Raw genomic sequence first — 14,583 nt, forward strand, 5'->3', positions numbered from 1 at the left:
ATTTGGAATTTTGTCTACAGTCGGACAAATGGTAATCTACGTTGTACATCTATCAAGAATGAGAAACTGACGCTGCTTCTTTTTCTTGTGCTATAAATAAAGTTCTTATATTTTAATTTATAATACACCACAAAAGGAAAACTTTAGGCTCTTATGTTCTTTCGATATTCTCATAAAAGAATGCAATCATTTTCAAATAATTTTACATCATCTTTTCATATATGTATATCTTAAGTTAATTTATTTTGCAAGATAAATAGTGCAAATTAGAAATATTAAGAAATGTGTAAAATTATAAATATAAAGTAAAAATAATATAAAATATAAGTCTAATAATAATGCTAATATATAAAATAAAAAGATTGAAACAAATATATTAAAATATATTAAAATTATTAATATGTAAATTTTTATTATATCATGATCAAAAAATTTGTATCGATAGTTGATAATAACGATATTCTTCAATTACCTCCAAAGCCAAGATAGTCATGAAAATTTGCCCAGAATATAGTCTTTAATAATATCTTTATATATTCAATCTCTAATTTATATATTTATATCGAATTTTTTTTTTCAAGCTATCTTTTTATTTCATATCATACTACCTTTAAGCTCATTTCTCAGAGGAAGATTATCAAGTGTCGGTTCGAATACTCAATGTTCAACTTATTCGTTATCTTATATCAAACGTATCAAAAGAAATTAAACAATATAGTTTATAATTATTTAATTTTGCGCGCGCAAAATTAAATAATTATAAAACTAACTTTTATTTATTTTTTGGCATCTTTTTGAATTATTGGATTTGATGCCAAATATGCAAATATAAGTTAATTATAAAAAATTTTATTTATACAAAAAATAAAGCCAAAAGTAAATTTATCAAATTATTCCACGAATTTTTATAATTTTATATTCAGCGTAGGTATCAAATATTACGCGCATAGATTTCTAACGCATGTTCTAACGTCCTACCATAACTGTGTTCCATTTTATATAAACTGTAAAAATATTATTTGTAATACAAATGTATTTTAATACGACATGTGTATTAATAATTCTACACGGCTCTTCTCTTTTTTGCACCTGTATCCCTGTATGACGTACGTAATGCAGGAACGACAAGGACATTCATTAAAACTAAATAAAATCATTATATAAGATAAAGAAGTAAAATATGAATAATAAAAACGCAAGAAAAGATATAAGAATTAGAAGAACTTGTTTTTTTTTCTAATAGCATTGTTCCTTGGAAAAAAATACTTATTACTAATCCATTAATTTTTACGTGACACAATTTTTGACACAACACATACACACACACACACACACACACATACACACACACACACAAATGAATTATGAATTCTACATTTGCTAAACATTACAGATAAACAAATTGCTGTAATTGGTTGTGGAAACAGGCAAGGACGTTTTCATGGGCAATTCCGGTATATCTATTAAACTCAACACTAAATTACGATGTGGGAATCAGAGCGAATCGCAAAGTGTATGTATATTTCTAACGTCCGAAACAATATGAAGCTATATTGAATGTTATTATTTAAATGTATATATTTAGATACTACGTTATCTAGAAATCTTTGTGTACACATATATATTGTATTTATATAATATACTGTCAAATAATATTTTTATTTTAACGCTTATATTATTAATAATTTTTCTTTAAATTTTAATGCTACATTTGTAATAAATTAAAATAGCAAAATTCTTTCAGTTTCATCTTTCAAAAGATGCTCCGCGGAAAATATATCAAGTTTTTCAAGCATGCGCTCTCTGCTAATCTTATAAACTGAGAAAACGGATATTACTTAAACGTTGCATTGTACTTGTATTGCGTCTATCAGAATGTGTTTTGATATGCCCTATCTGTTCAAGTACGCATACATCGTCCTCGTGAATTACGTGCATTACATTTCCAGTACATCATTTACACGCCACGAATTTAAATGACAAGTTTGAACTGGAACCGATAGACAACGAGAAATTCTTCGTGCAGAAATACTTCATTCCATCTTCACGCACATATATATCACTTACAATTAATGTTATTTGCATATACTTCTTTTTATGTCATAAAAAAAACTTTTTTCCCGATTGTCTATGTCACACGGGTATTCAAGCAATAAAAAATTCGCGGAAATGTTTTGCTCTATCCGTGTATATTGTCAATTCAATCAGTCAATCGACATTGATTCTTAGGTGGGTCTTGGCCTATTCTAAAAATAGATCTTTTATAAACAATTCGTAACAATAGTTGTTCCACATGATGTGGTCGTCGGCCACATGCACCTTCAATTTGAAGGTCCAGGAAGCCGCTTTTCACGGATTACGAATTTCAAATCCGTATGTGGAATTGAATCAAAGATTATAATTATCAATTATGTATCTTTAAGACATCCCACTTCTTTACTCAAAAAGTAAAAATTTACACATTTATAGTTTTGGGATAAGAGGGATGTTATAACAGTAATTCTCTCTCTCGGAGCGTGTTTAAATATCTTTATAATAAAATTGTCACGCGTGATTACGTGCATCTATTATTTTGAATAAAAATTTGTAAGCTGTCAGATACCAATGCCGAATGTAAAAATATCGAAATTTGAGATTAGAAATTAGTTTCTCGGAGAAAGAGCACGCCAATTGCAAGAGCTATTATTTCGCGAAATACATAAACACCTGTTATAGCTACTTGTTACGCGTATATTTGTTATCGAGAGCAACGAACGTGATACATTAAAGGACACATGATCAAAGGACAATATAGTCGCCTTGAGATCTACTGCCGGAGAATCCAAAAGCCTCGTTAGACACGTTATGAAAAGACCGTGAAAAAAGACCCTCCCCCATTTGTCGAACAAATTGGCGATCTGAGACTCGCCGATCTCCGGCGATGATGTCACACGAAGGAAGGAGTAAACGCATGCGTTAACACGTGAATGCCGTGTGGACCGCGAAAAGGCGAAGAGGTGCGCACAGTTGAACAAGAGTGTGAAAAAACGATTGTATAAGTAACTGGTGCGGCGATCAGAAGGCAATCGTAATATGTGAATTAACGAGACGGTGCAGCGTGAGGGAATTCTCATAAAAAAAATCCACGCTGCATTCGCGATCGATCGATTCTTCGAAAAGAAAATGTCCGTTGATTTTACTCTTAAAGGACGGCGGTACCTTTTCGCATTCTTTTTCGAAAAAGTGGCCACTGATAAGGAAAATAATGTAAGTTCTTACGTAGTAATTGTGCGTCATTATGCTATAAAATATGTATTGCGAACTTTTGTGTAATTATGATAAGCTATTCGTATCACGTTCTGGTAATTTTATTCTCGCAGTAAGTATATTCGTATGAATACGCGAAGAGTAAGTATTAATTCTAAAGTTGAATTTTTTTTGTTGAGTTACAAGCCTGTAGTGTGTTTAATACACGAGTCGTTAAAGACGGGATAATGAAACGCGGTGATTTCCCGCAAACAATTAGCGGAAGACAAACACGATGTTACGTGAGTCTTAATTGTTGTCAGATGATATGTGTCGGTTAACGCTTGCGTACAAATTTGCGAATCGGATATTCTTTCTATCTGAAACTATAAGTAAAATATCGTGAAACATATTTAATGTTTTATATTACAAGAATAATTTACAGAACATAACAATGTGTTGTAAATTTTAATTTATTCAGTGAAATTGAACTTTCACTTATAATTCGTCTAATTAAACAATCCCAGGTAAATAAAATCTAAAAATCTAATTAATAAAGAGTTTTAAGCATGCAAACTTCAATTATTTTTTAATAAAAATTTTATTTTCAAGAATTTAAAGAAAGAAGAATGATTCAACGAAAAATTTGAAAAAACAATTTAACAAATTCCTTCCAAAGCTTTGCTCTTAGCACAAAAATATATATATATTATTGTGTTTTTTAGAAATGGATAAGATCTGAAACGAATCAAAACGTTTCTAAGATATGTAAAACTTATAAGTTTGTTTATTTATTTATTTATATTACCTATCGCCTTTCCAGATCTCTTACCGCGACCCTTATTGCGACGTTTGAAAGGACAATAGTACAATCGGTGAATAACAATGGCCATAACTAATTTCCAAAGAATGATTAAGGATAGAATTCCCATTTTGAAATGGATGCCGCAGTATAAACTAAAAGATGCATTGGGTGATCTTGTTGCAGGGCTCACCGTAGGGTTGACGTTGATACCTCAAGTACGTAAAACGCGGTATACGTTCGTTCGATTGCCTGACGCTATTCGATCGCTATTTAGTCAGTAATTTAAAAAAAACGTAATAATCGCAATTACAGGCGATAGCTTATGCAGGTTTAGCGGGCTTGGATCCGCAATACGGGCTTTACAGCGCGTTTGCGGGAAGTTTCGTGTATATCTTCTTCGGCACGTGTCGAGAAGTCAACATTGGTCCGACAGCGTTGTTATCTCTACTGACTTGGACATACGCGAGGTACGTCAAAGCTTCTCGTAAAACTAATAAAATAGCAGAGTAAGTTACTTAAATTTGCAAACTTTTGCACGTGACAAATTCCACATATCAATTCGCGCTTCTTTCGTTTAAAGGCCAGAAATTTGTTCACTGTTTAAATTTGTTTCACTGTTACTGTATAGTTTTTCAGAGTTTTAAATGTCGTTTGTTACATTTTCTTTTAATATACAAAATTTAAATTTTATAGCACTGGTTAGAAACCAATTAATTTTAGAATCATTGACCGGAAGCTGTAAATCTCGCTTGTATTGAGCCACGTCATTTGTGCGCATGATTGACATAACAATGTTCTCGCTTGACATTTCATCCGGTCGCGCGGAATGAAAGAGTATGCTAATCGAGCGAGATCGCTTGAACCGTAACATAATTGAATTGTTAAAAGACATTTTTCATAAGTCGCCTCTCGAGAAAAAAGTCGTCGTTTGCCGTCTCAAGGCTGTATAACATAAAAATCAATTTACCGAGCCTGATGATTTCTTTTTCCAGTGGAATTCCCGAGTACGCGGCCTTGCTTTGCTTCTTGTCCGGATGCATCACGATATTACTTGGCATCCTACGCCTAGGGTTTCTGATCGAATTCATATCGATACCGGTGGTGTCCGGGTTCACGTCAGCCGCGAGCGTCATCATCGCTTGCAGTCAAATAAAGAGTCTGCTGGGTCTGAATATTCACGGCGAGAGCTTCGTTGAGATTTGGGCGGGTCTGGTACAACATGTCGCCGACACGAAAATACCAGATTTGATTTTATCATGCTGCTGCATCCTAACTTTACTGGGTCTGAAGGTGAACCGATTGAACTGTACACAGAAAAAAAGAAATGTCAAATTAGAACTTATATATTCGTATACACGCAACAATCTATATCTATAATCTTCTTTTAAGAATTTCAACTTCTTTTTCTTAGTTAAACTATATGAAACTTTAACTGTATAAATAACGTCATTCAAGCAGGCTTTCTTCAAAAAAAAATGCTTGAATGAAGTCATTTATATATTAGTTAAACGAAGTTTTATATATGTAGTTCAACCAAGAAAAAAAAAGTTGAAATTCTTATTAGATCATAGATTGTTGCGTATATACGAGTATGTAAATCTTAATCGTTTTTTTTTTGTAGCATTTGAAAGACAGAGAGGTTGCTGGTACCAAGCTGAAAAAGTTCCTCTGGACGATCGGTACAGCTAGGAACGCTCTCGTGGTCGTCCTTTGTGCAGTTGCATCTTATATTTTCGAAACGCACGGTGGGGCACCGTACATTCTCACGGGTCATATCGACGCCGGTCTCCCGACCGTCGAGCCACCTCCGTTTTCGAGAACAGTTGGAAACCAGACTGAAACATTCATCGATATGGCGAAGAAGCTCAAGTTTGGGATCTTGGTCATACCGTTCATCTCTATTATCGGAAACGTCGCCATCGCAAAAGCTTTTTGTACAAGTCGTTTTTAACACATATCGTATTATATTAAGTCATTCCATAAACGATTTTATTTCTTTGTGTTTGGTAGATAAAATATCGAATAAGTAAATTTTAATGGATCATATACGCGACGCATGGCATCCCATACCAAGTTATTGTGTAAGAATATACCTGAATATTTTTTTCATCATTTAAAGCACATGGCATGCCGTTGGACGCCACGCAGGAAATGCTGACTCTCGGATTGTGTAATCTGGTCGGTTCGTTCTTTCAGTCGATGCCCGTTACAGGATCCTTTTCGAGAAGCGCAGTAAATAACGCTTCTGGTGTTAGAACCCCGTTAGGTGGGATCTACACAGGTATAAATTTCACCGATTGATTAAATGGCGCACTTACATATTCTCGTGTACAACATTGACTAAGTTTACACGTCCATCATTAATCGGGTATAGTAACATCTGCAGTTATAACTACCGACGTAATATGTCGTATAAACATTAGTTAATCCGGTTTTATAACACCAGTTGTTATATTACGTCGGCAGTTATAACTACTACAGATGTTACTAAACCCGATTAATAATAGACGTGTAAACTTTAGTCGATTAAACGTCTGTGATAAATTGAGCGTTATCTTTTACGAGGAGAATAACGCACAAATCTCTTCAAAAAGAAAACGAAAAAAATATTAACAACAAATAATTTCAGGTATTCTAGTCATACTATCGTTAAGTTTGCTGACTCCGTATTTTTATTACATCCCAAAAGCGACATTGAGCTCTGTCATAATTAGCGCGGTGATATTCATGGTAGAAATTGGTATGATACTTCCAATCTGGAAGTGCAATAGTGAGTATAATATAATCAAAATAATTCTATTCTTTTAATAAATATTAATCATTTTTATATGAAACGCGGTAGAAATGATGATAAAATAGTAACAAATACATATACAAAACTACAGATTTCTAAATTTATTCGTTTATGAAAAAAAAATTACAAACTTGCCTAGTTTTTAAGGGATATCCCCTTAACTAAAAGTTCATGCTAACAAAATTAATAAATAAAATATCGTTTTTCTTTATAGAACGTGATTTAATACCGGCGTTCGTCACGTTCCTCGCTTGTCTATTCGTCGGAGTCGAATTGGGAATTTTGATAGGTACGCTACTCGATCTGGCTATATTGGTATACCTCAATGCGCGGCCGACAATAAATATCGAGCACAGAAACGTAAGGATGCTTTCGAATTTAGATATTCTTACTCTTAGGAAACGATTCTTTCAGGAACTATACAGGATGAAAAATCTTCTTTTCGCAGATCTCGACAATCGATTATTTCTTAGTCCGTCCCAGCGCTGGAATTTTGTTCCCCGCGGTAGATCATCTGAGAATGTATCTGACGAAAAATCCCGGGATGAATGTCGTATTGGATTGCGAGCACATCGACAGAATAGACTTCACTGCCGCACAGGTTTCAAAACCGCTAATTTACTTATACATAAATGCAAAATTGTTAATTAGAATATGATTAATCATGTAACACAAAGAACGTTAAAAATTGATCGATAAATATACCTGCTTTTAAGATGTTAATATTGATATTATATTATTTTTAGAGTATCAGTATGATGATAAAGGACTTCAGGAAAAACAATTGCCAATTAATAATGCTGCGAGCAAATTGTGCTATTTTAACGAGTATACAATCGCTATCCGACAAGCAAATCTTGATGGCGAGAGACGAAGTCGATTTAATCGCAATTTTAGGAGGACCCAAAGGCATGACACACGATCTCGCGATCGTCTCGAAAACGAATGAACGGGCCTCTACATGGCTGTGATACATATCTTGAATATTTTCCTTATAAATGTAATAAATGAATATGTTAACCGCGTAAGAGCTCATGTGTATTTATCTTTTTGTTGTATATTGGTTGCCACCAATATACACACACAAGAGATGTCGAATGTTAGAATTTTCGTCTCGAAATAAGCCTGCCATGCTGTAGGACAAATTATTGTGTATATATATAAAATAAATTAATGTGTATACATATCTTACACATAAACATGTACATATAAAATTTTTCATATTTCTTATATGTGCAATGTTCCGTCAAGCATATATAATGAAACTTTTATATGTTAAATTGACCTACCTTTGTTAATCGTAAGTGTTAATAGTGAAGTTAAAAGACATAATAAATAAATGTTTTAAATATGTCTGTTATTTTTGTTTCTTCTCAATAAATGTAAAGCAGATTTGATTAAATATTTTTATAAAATGCACCGAAGTGCATTTTATAAAAATATTTAATCAAATCTGCTTTACATTTAATGCACTTCGGTGCATTGCCAGATTCTTCATCTTGATGAACTTTGAACTTATAAATTGATTGTGCAGGAAGGAATCATGTTTTAAAAATAACTTTAAAAAATTAGAAATTTATTAAGGAATTAACGATGTAATGTAAATTAATCAATATAGAAATATCAAAATGTATTGTATTTATTTCATAAAACCAGTCCAGAAAAAATAAACTATATCATCTCTATCAACAATACAATTTGAACACAAAAATAAGATAGAAAAATTAAGGTACATGTAGAATTATATAGTTTTCTGAAACATTTTATCTTAAAATTATAAGAAATCAAACATGAGAAAATCTTACATGCTAAATATATGTTAACATTTCTCGCAATCGATATGTTTCGAACAAACTTTTACATACCTCGCGATTCGTAACTGAACTCATCTGTGAAAACTTACAGATTTAAACAGAACTTATATTTCTATATTTATGAATAGCGTATTAAGCTCTATAAAGATTTAAAGCGAGTCTTTAAGTGCAAGGTGAGCACCATTTTGGGTTACCCGATATCACAATAGAATATGAATCTAAACAATACATATACATATACGTTGGCAATTGCGATATAGTAGAGATTTTCAATTTCATTAACTGATTGTTATATAAAAAACGTAATATTTTTTTCGAGATATCAAAAATAGAAAAGGAGATAGTAAATAATTATTTATAGTAGATCAGAGTAATATATATATAATGTAGAAGCAGTCTTATCGAACAATTTAGAAAACTTTACTATTGATTTTCTTAATTAGATTATCATCATTATCAGATTTATAAGAGGTAGAATATTTAAAAATTTTTTTGAATGTGTACCCGTATTTTATATAACTTACTCTCAGTTTAGATCTAACATTTTTATGTTCTCTTGGTTTTGTATGTACCGCGACCGATACTAACAGGATATGTATATTCCTTCGGGAAATCTTGTAAAGTTGTATTTCTGCGGAAACCGCCTCTTGGGAAGGAAGATGGCGGACGATATCCCGAATTCGGTTTCATTCTGAACTCCGGTTTAAACACACGTGTCGCAAACTGATCAGTCTTATTTGAAAGACTGATATTATCCGTTACAAATTCTTTGGGGGATATTATTGGGGGGATGTCTTCCGCCGATCCATTGTCATCATAAGCGAAATCTTGATTCTTTTTCATGTAATTCGACACATTTTGCCTATAATGTCTCTGATTTGGCGGACAATACGATGCGTTGTACTGATTTATACCTGTCGCAGGCATGACATTCATACCTTGTTGCGATCTCGAATACGAAACTGGTGGTATGTATTGAGGAACATCGTAAACTGCTCGATTGTCTTGATACTTCTTGTAATAATAATTGGATTTTACTGGAACGTTATCGGCAGTATTTCTCTGCGCTTGTACAGCGCAGGTATTCGTATCATACGTATCTCTAACATAACTATTCATTTGCGCGTAAGGATTATGTTTTTGCTGCTGGTCATGCACGTTGTTGAAATTATTCGGTTGATTGCTAGGTTGAGAAAACGTGGTATAATTCGCGCATGGCGAATTATACAGAACGGGCACTGCATACTGCAACTGTGAATTCCACGTTTGCATATACGGCGCGTACATAACTGGATGTGAGACATAATCCACCGTATGCGCATTGTTGAAGTCGTCCAGTCCAAAAGCTGCGGGATTGTAAACGTGCATCATTGCAGGCTGCGCTGCAATATACGGATGCTCAACGTGGAAACCCTCTTGCACCGAGGTACTCCACCTAGCCTGATTAGTTTGACACGGTGATAAAGAATGACCGGGATAATCCGAAGCCATAACGGATCTCTGCTGTACGTTCGGTCCGTATCTGTAAAGTACATTTGAATTTTCTCTATTATTACTCATCGTAGTTTCCAGCGTAGACGTAGCGGTGACATTGTTGTCGTTGGATATTGGTGCGTTGTACTCGTATGGCAACGCGCTGAAAGAAGTATTTGGAATCTGCGACAGCCGCATCGCGTCGCTAACCGAAAATTGTTGATCATAAAACTTGCTGTCGTTCAGTTCCCACGGCGACATCTGCCTCGTTGGATTTCCTGCTTGAGTGAAAGTCTGTTGCGTATTAAGATGCATATTTTGAACAGGCTGCTGTACACTCATAACTGTCGCGCCTTTTTGCGTAGCGTTATCAGACGGTTGATCCCAAGTAGCTTGACTGCTCTCAAATTGATTTACATCATTCGTGCGTTGCATATTTTCTAACTTTACCGAATACTGATGTGTCACATCATTGAATTGCGAATTTGTAGAATACTCATCAGAGGTTAAATTAAAGGACGAGTGTTTAAACAAATCTGTTTCTTCATTTTTCGTATCTCTATGTTGCTGGTCAATACTTTCGACTTTAATTAAGATATCACTCGTTTCTACGCGACACTGTTGTGCTTCTGACGTTGCAAGTTCTTGTTTCGGATGAGCAACACTTGAATTCGTATTTTCCTTACTTTGTGTCTCCATTTTTACAGGTTTTATATCCTTTCTATCGTTAAACGCTAAATCGATACATTCACTGGTCGATTTTACATTTATCGGTTGAATTATTTCTTTCTTCTGCTTTGCCCAATTCTCCGAATTGCTTGTGTTAGGTTCTTCAGTCCCTGTATCTGATTTTATAAATGTATTAACAGGTGTGTGCTCTCGCTTCGGAATTCTACGTTCAGCACTGCCATTACGATCCCTATCAAACCTTGGATTAGTGTACGCATACGACGAATTTCTTCCATACGCAGCATGTCTCGGAATATTTTGCGTCGGCTTCGAGTACGCCGAATTTTTATACTGCGCGACAAATGTATTTTTTCTACAATTAATATTGCGATTTCCTCTTTGATCGCTTTGAGCATTTTTTTCACGAACAATCTTCTCATTTTTCCTTTCAGTTTCATTTAATGGCGAATCGACATTTTCAGGCGTATGTGCCGCTTTCTCAGTTTTATTTTTATCATCAGAGAAGTTAGATGTATTCTTTCTGAGAGAATCTTGACCTTTTGATTTCGATGCAAATTGTTTTGGCGTTGTTTGTTGCAGTTTCTGTGAAGCTTTATCTCTATTTAAATTTTTATTTTGACATGTATCAGCTGCCTCAACACCTGTTTTCACCACGTTTGGTTTCCCAGCAGCATTTCTCGTCTCCTTTTCTATTGCATTTCTTGGGACATTACGTCGTTTTACAAATTCTTGTCTTCTTACGATAGTATTTTTTGTATTATTTTGTTTGTTATTAAAGTGATCCCTTCCAATTTTATCAGGGGTGTTCAGTGATTTCGATAAATTGGAAACTGCTTTCTTGGAATCGTTACTAGGACTGGAAAACTTTTCATTGTCTTTGGCTAAATTTGTATTACTGCCAGTCTTAATACCCGTTTTTGTTATATTACTTGTTCTTACTCGCACATCTGAAAATGGAATAAATAAGAAATATATATTAGAAATAGATATTACATATCTAATATTTCATAAAATTATATGAAACATGTACTTATATGATATATACTTTACAGATAAAAAATATATATATATGTATATATATTTACCTTTATCCTTTGGTTCTGTTGAAGGTTTACTGCTTTCTGTACTAGTTATTTTGCAAGTTGACTTTTGTTCATCGTTTACCTTTGACGTACATGGTGTTATGGATTTGGAATCATTATTATTACCATCGGAATGTATTAATTTCATCTCTTTTGCGCCTCCATCAGTTTTTTGTGAATCGGAAGAACTTTTCGTTGCCGCGTCCCTAATTTATTACAGATATAAAATATCACAACAAAACAGGACATTTAATACAAATAAGTTAGATTCTGTTTATACTTACTGTACAACGTCTTCAGCATTGTTCTCTGATGTACTTGATTGATCTTTCTGCTCTTTGTTTATACAGAACTCGGCCTCCAGCTTTGCTGTTACAATACTTTCCACGATACTCAGCATATCTTCTTCGTTCTTTTGATCAGCTAGCTCATCAGCATTCAGAAACAAATTAGCTGTATCTATATTTTTACTCCACACGTTCTTATCGCTCTCAGGCATTGCATCATCACACGAATGTGTTTTACATGTATCATCTGTGGAGGAATATTTATTGGATTCTCGACCTAAAAGCTTCTTGACTGTTTCGGTCACTGCCAAAACCTCAGCATCTATTTTGTCCTCATCCTGGTTTTGCGCTTGCTTATAGACAACAGCTTTTACCTTTTCGCTGTAATAAAAAATCAATATAAAAGTAACTTCAAAGCGTAAGACACAGACAAAATGTTACCACATATACCTTCAGTCCGTCCTCTTATATACCAGCTAGTAATAATATATACAAAAATACATATATTAGTAGCAAATTGTAGAAAATGTGCATAGACTATTTCAGAGCTATAAGTTATATAGAGATTTAATCTGAGAAACAAGATTCCGATGACATTTTTCAAGCTTAATTAGTAATGATTCTTTAATTTTGCTTCGCAATCAAATGCTCCAATATTTATATCTAAAGATAACGTTCTAAAATATCTTGCACATATATGACAAATGTTTATAAATATGCTGTAACTATAAATTTAATCTATATATGACTTATAATAGTCCTACAATGCACATACTTCAAGTAATGTACTTGTACTCGCATATTATTACACAAGACAAGTTACTTTGTCTCTTATAACTTACAAAATTACTAACAACATCGCAATTGTAGTAAACGCTAATGCTGTAGAAGATACTTAAAAAAAAAATGAAATTATCAAGAAGTAAAATGATCCATGATAAACAAATGTGATTTCATGAAGGCACAAAACAATGTTAATTCACAGCACAAAAAATATATATATATACTAAGACAAAGAAATAAGGGTTAAACATACGGATTTGCTGAATGAGATGTATTTTTCAGCCATTGCATATTATGTAGCTTGTCGAGTGCGGCCTTCCGCTCTATGTCGGAAGTCTTTTCAACAGTGTTATCCATTATACCTATCACAAATATATTCATGAGACTAAATATTTATGCAACGTGTCCAGCTAAGCTTAAGTTTACACTTAAAAGACGCTCTTATACCCTCTGCAAATTATTTATGTCCAAAAAGTATTCTGGGTTATAAATAACTCTGGGTTACAAATGACAATAAAACAGTATGATGAAAAATTAATTACTTGTGACTATTATTTTCAATCGCAGCAATAAATAAACGAATTTCTCATGGCTCAATAAAAACTGGTTTGTAAAATAACCCAGAATTTCGTATAGTACCAGAGAACAAAATTCTATTCCACGCGTGGCGTTTAGCATCTCGCTATACGTCCCACGAGTATTGGAAGAAAGGAATAATTCGTCCAGAGGATCACAAGGTATTGTTAATACGATAATAGTGACGCAAGAACAACGGCGAGAAATCCGAGTAATCAAACCAATCCGCCGATCTCCGCCGAGGGTCGAAGCACAAGCAAATTTCGGGAAAGCTTCCTGCCAGGCTCCCTACAAACTGACCTACTTTTTACACCGATCCTCGGTGTTAAATCGGCTCCCAACGTCGTTTTTCCCCCCCGAATGTAAACACAAACAGCGAGGCAATGTTATGATTTCGACAACGCACACAGGCTATCCGGGGAGGAAGGGGAGGTTGCACGAGGTTGTTTTCGAAACGGTAGATTTACGTTACACAGAACGCGAACCGGTATGCCGAGGGCAGCGAAATTACGGACCCAAGTTATCGGAATAACAACGCGGGAATGAATCCCTCTTCACGTTACCTTGCCAGATTGTAATATTCGCCGAGACGATTGAACGTGGAATTACAGACGGCCCAGCAGTACCGGAAAGAATGTTGCCCCAGCCCTGGTGCAGATACAGACGATACGGACGCCATAAACAGAGATGCAGCAGGAAAATTTCAAAAATTCCACCGCTAGTCGACTGCCTATTTGCCAACTGCGCTGATTGGCTGCCGGAAGAGAGGAGTCCTCCGTAGTAGAGTTTTTTCATAGGTGTATCATAAAGCTCGTATTGGCGCGACGACATCATAAAGGAGGATTCACATTGCGTTGGCGTCCAATCCGACATCCAATAAAAAAATATTGTCTAATGTTTATTTCTAAAATTGAAAGAAATTAACTTACTTTTTATTTTTTTCTGGGTATCAAAGAATTAAAATATATAAGATAAAAATTAATTAAACCGTGATTAAATTTAATCTACATTGGTAAAAATGGACATAAAAATTAGAAAAAAATAAAATGTAAGT

General features: G+C 34.1%; 2 protein-coding genes across 6 annotated transcripts; one reads left to right on the top strand and one right to left on the bottom strand.

Annotated features, from left to right (window-relative positions):
* Window positions 1-2,752: 2,752 nt before the first annotated feature.
* On the top strand, window positions 2,753-8,181 carry LOC112462543 (sodium-independent sulfate anion transporter-like). The gene is made up of 10 exons (XM_025028385.1): window positions 2,753-3,246; window positions 4,049-4,245; window positions 4,343-4,497; window positions 5,023-5,320; window positions 5,652-5,964; window positions 6,150-6,311; window positions 6,660-6,800; window positions 7,039-7,184; window positions 7,273-7,425; window positions 7,571-8,181. Exons 2-10 carry the CDS (start codon window positions 4,111-4,113, stop codon window positions 7,793-7,795), a joined length of 1,728 nt encoding a protein of 575 aa, XP_024884153.1. The 5' UTR covers window positions 2,753-3,246; window positions 4,049-4,110; the 3' UTR covers window positions 7,796-8,181.
* A 265-nt stretch (window positions 8,182-8,446) lies between these two features.
* On the bottom strand, window positions 8,447-14,417 carry LOC112462527 (GATA zinc finger domain-containing protein 14-like). 5 transcript variants are annotated; one of them, XM_025028350.1, is made up of 5 exons: window positions 14,093-14,417; window positions 13,207-13,315; window positions 12,168-12,551; window positions 11,887-12,089; window positions 8,447-11,748 (listed from the first exon to the last, which is right to left on the bottom strand). In XM_025028350.1, the coding sequence occupies exons 1-5, from the start codon at window positions 14,400-14,402 to the stop codon at window positions 9,185-9,187; spliced, it is 3,570 nt and encodes a 1,189-aa protein (XP_024884118.1). In that variant the 5' UTR covers window positions 14,403-14,417; the 3' UTR covers window positions 8,447-9,184. The 5 variants fall into 5 exon arrangements, with proteins under 5 accessions (XP_024884118.1, XP_024884121.1, XP_024884122.1 ...); XM_025028353.1 differs by lacking the exon at window positions 14,093-14,417 and adding an exon at window positions 13,830-14,072; XM_025028354.1 differs by lacking the exon at window positions 14,093-14,417 and adding an exon at window positions 13,593-13,819.
* Window positions 14,418-14,583: the final 166 nt, after the last annotated feature.

The sequence above is a fragment of the Temnothorax curvispinosus genome, unplaced genomic scaffold (assembly GCF_003070985.1).
Source record: "Temnothorax curvispinosus isolate PA1 unplaced genomic scaffold, ASM307098v1 QBEX01012496.1, whole genome shotgun sequence".
Classification (NCBI taxonomy): Eukaryota; Metazoa; Arthropoda; class Insecta; order Hymenoptera; family Formicidae; genus Temnothorax; species Temnothorax curvispinosus.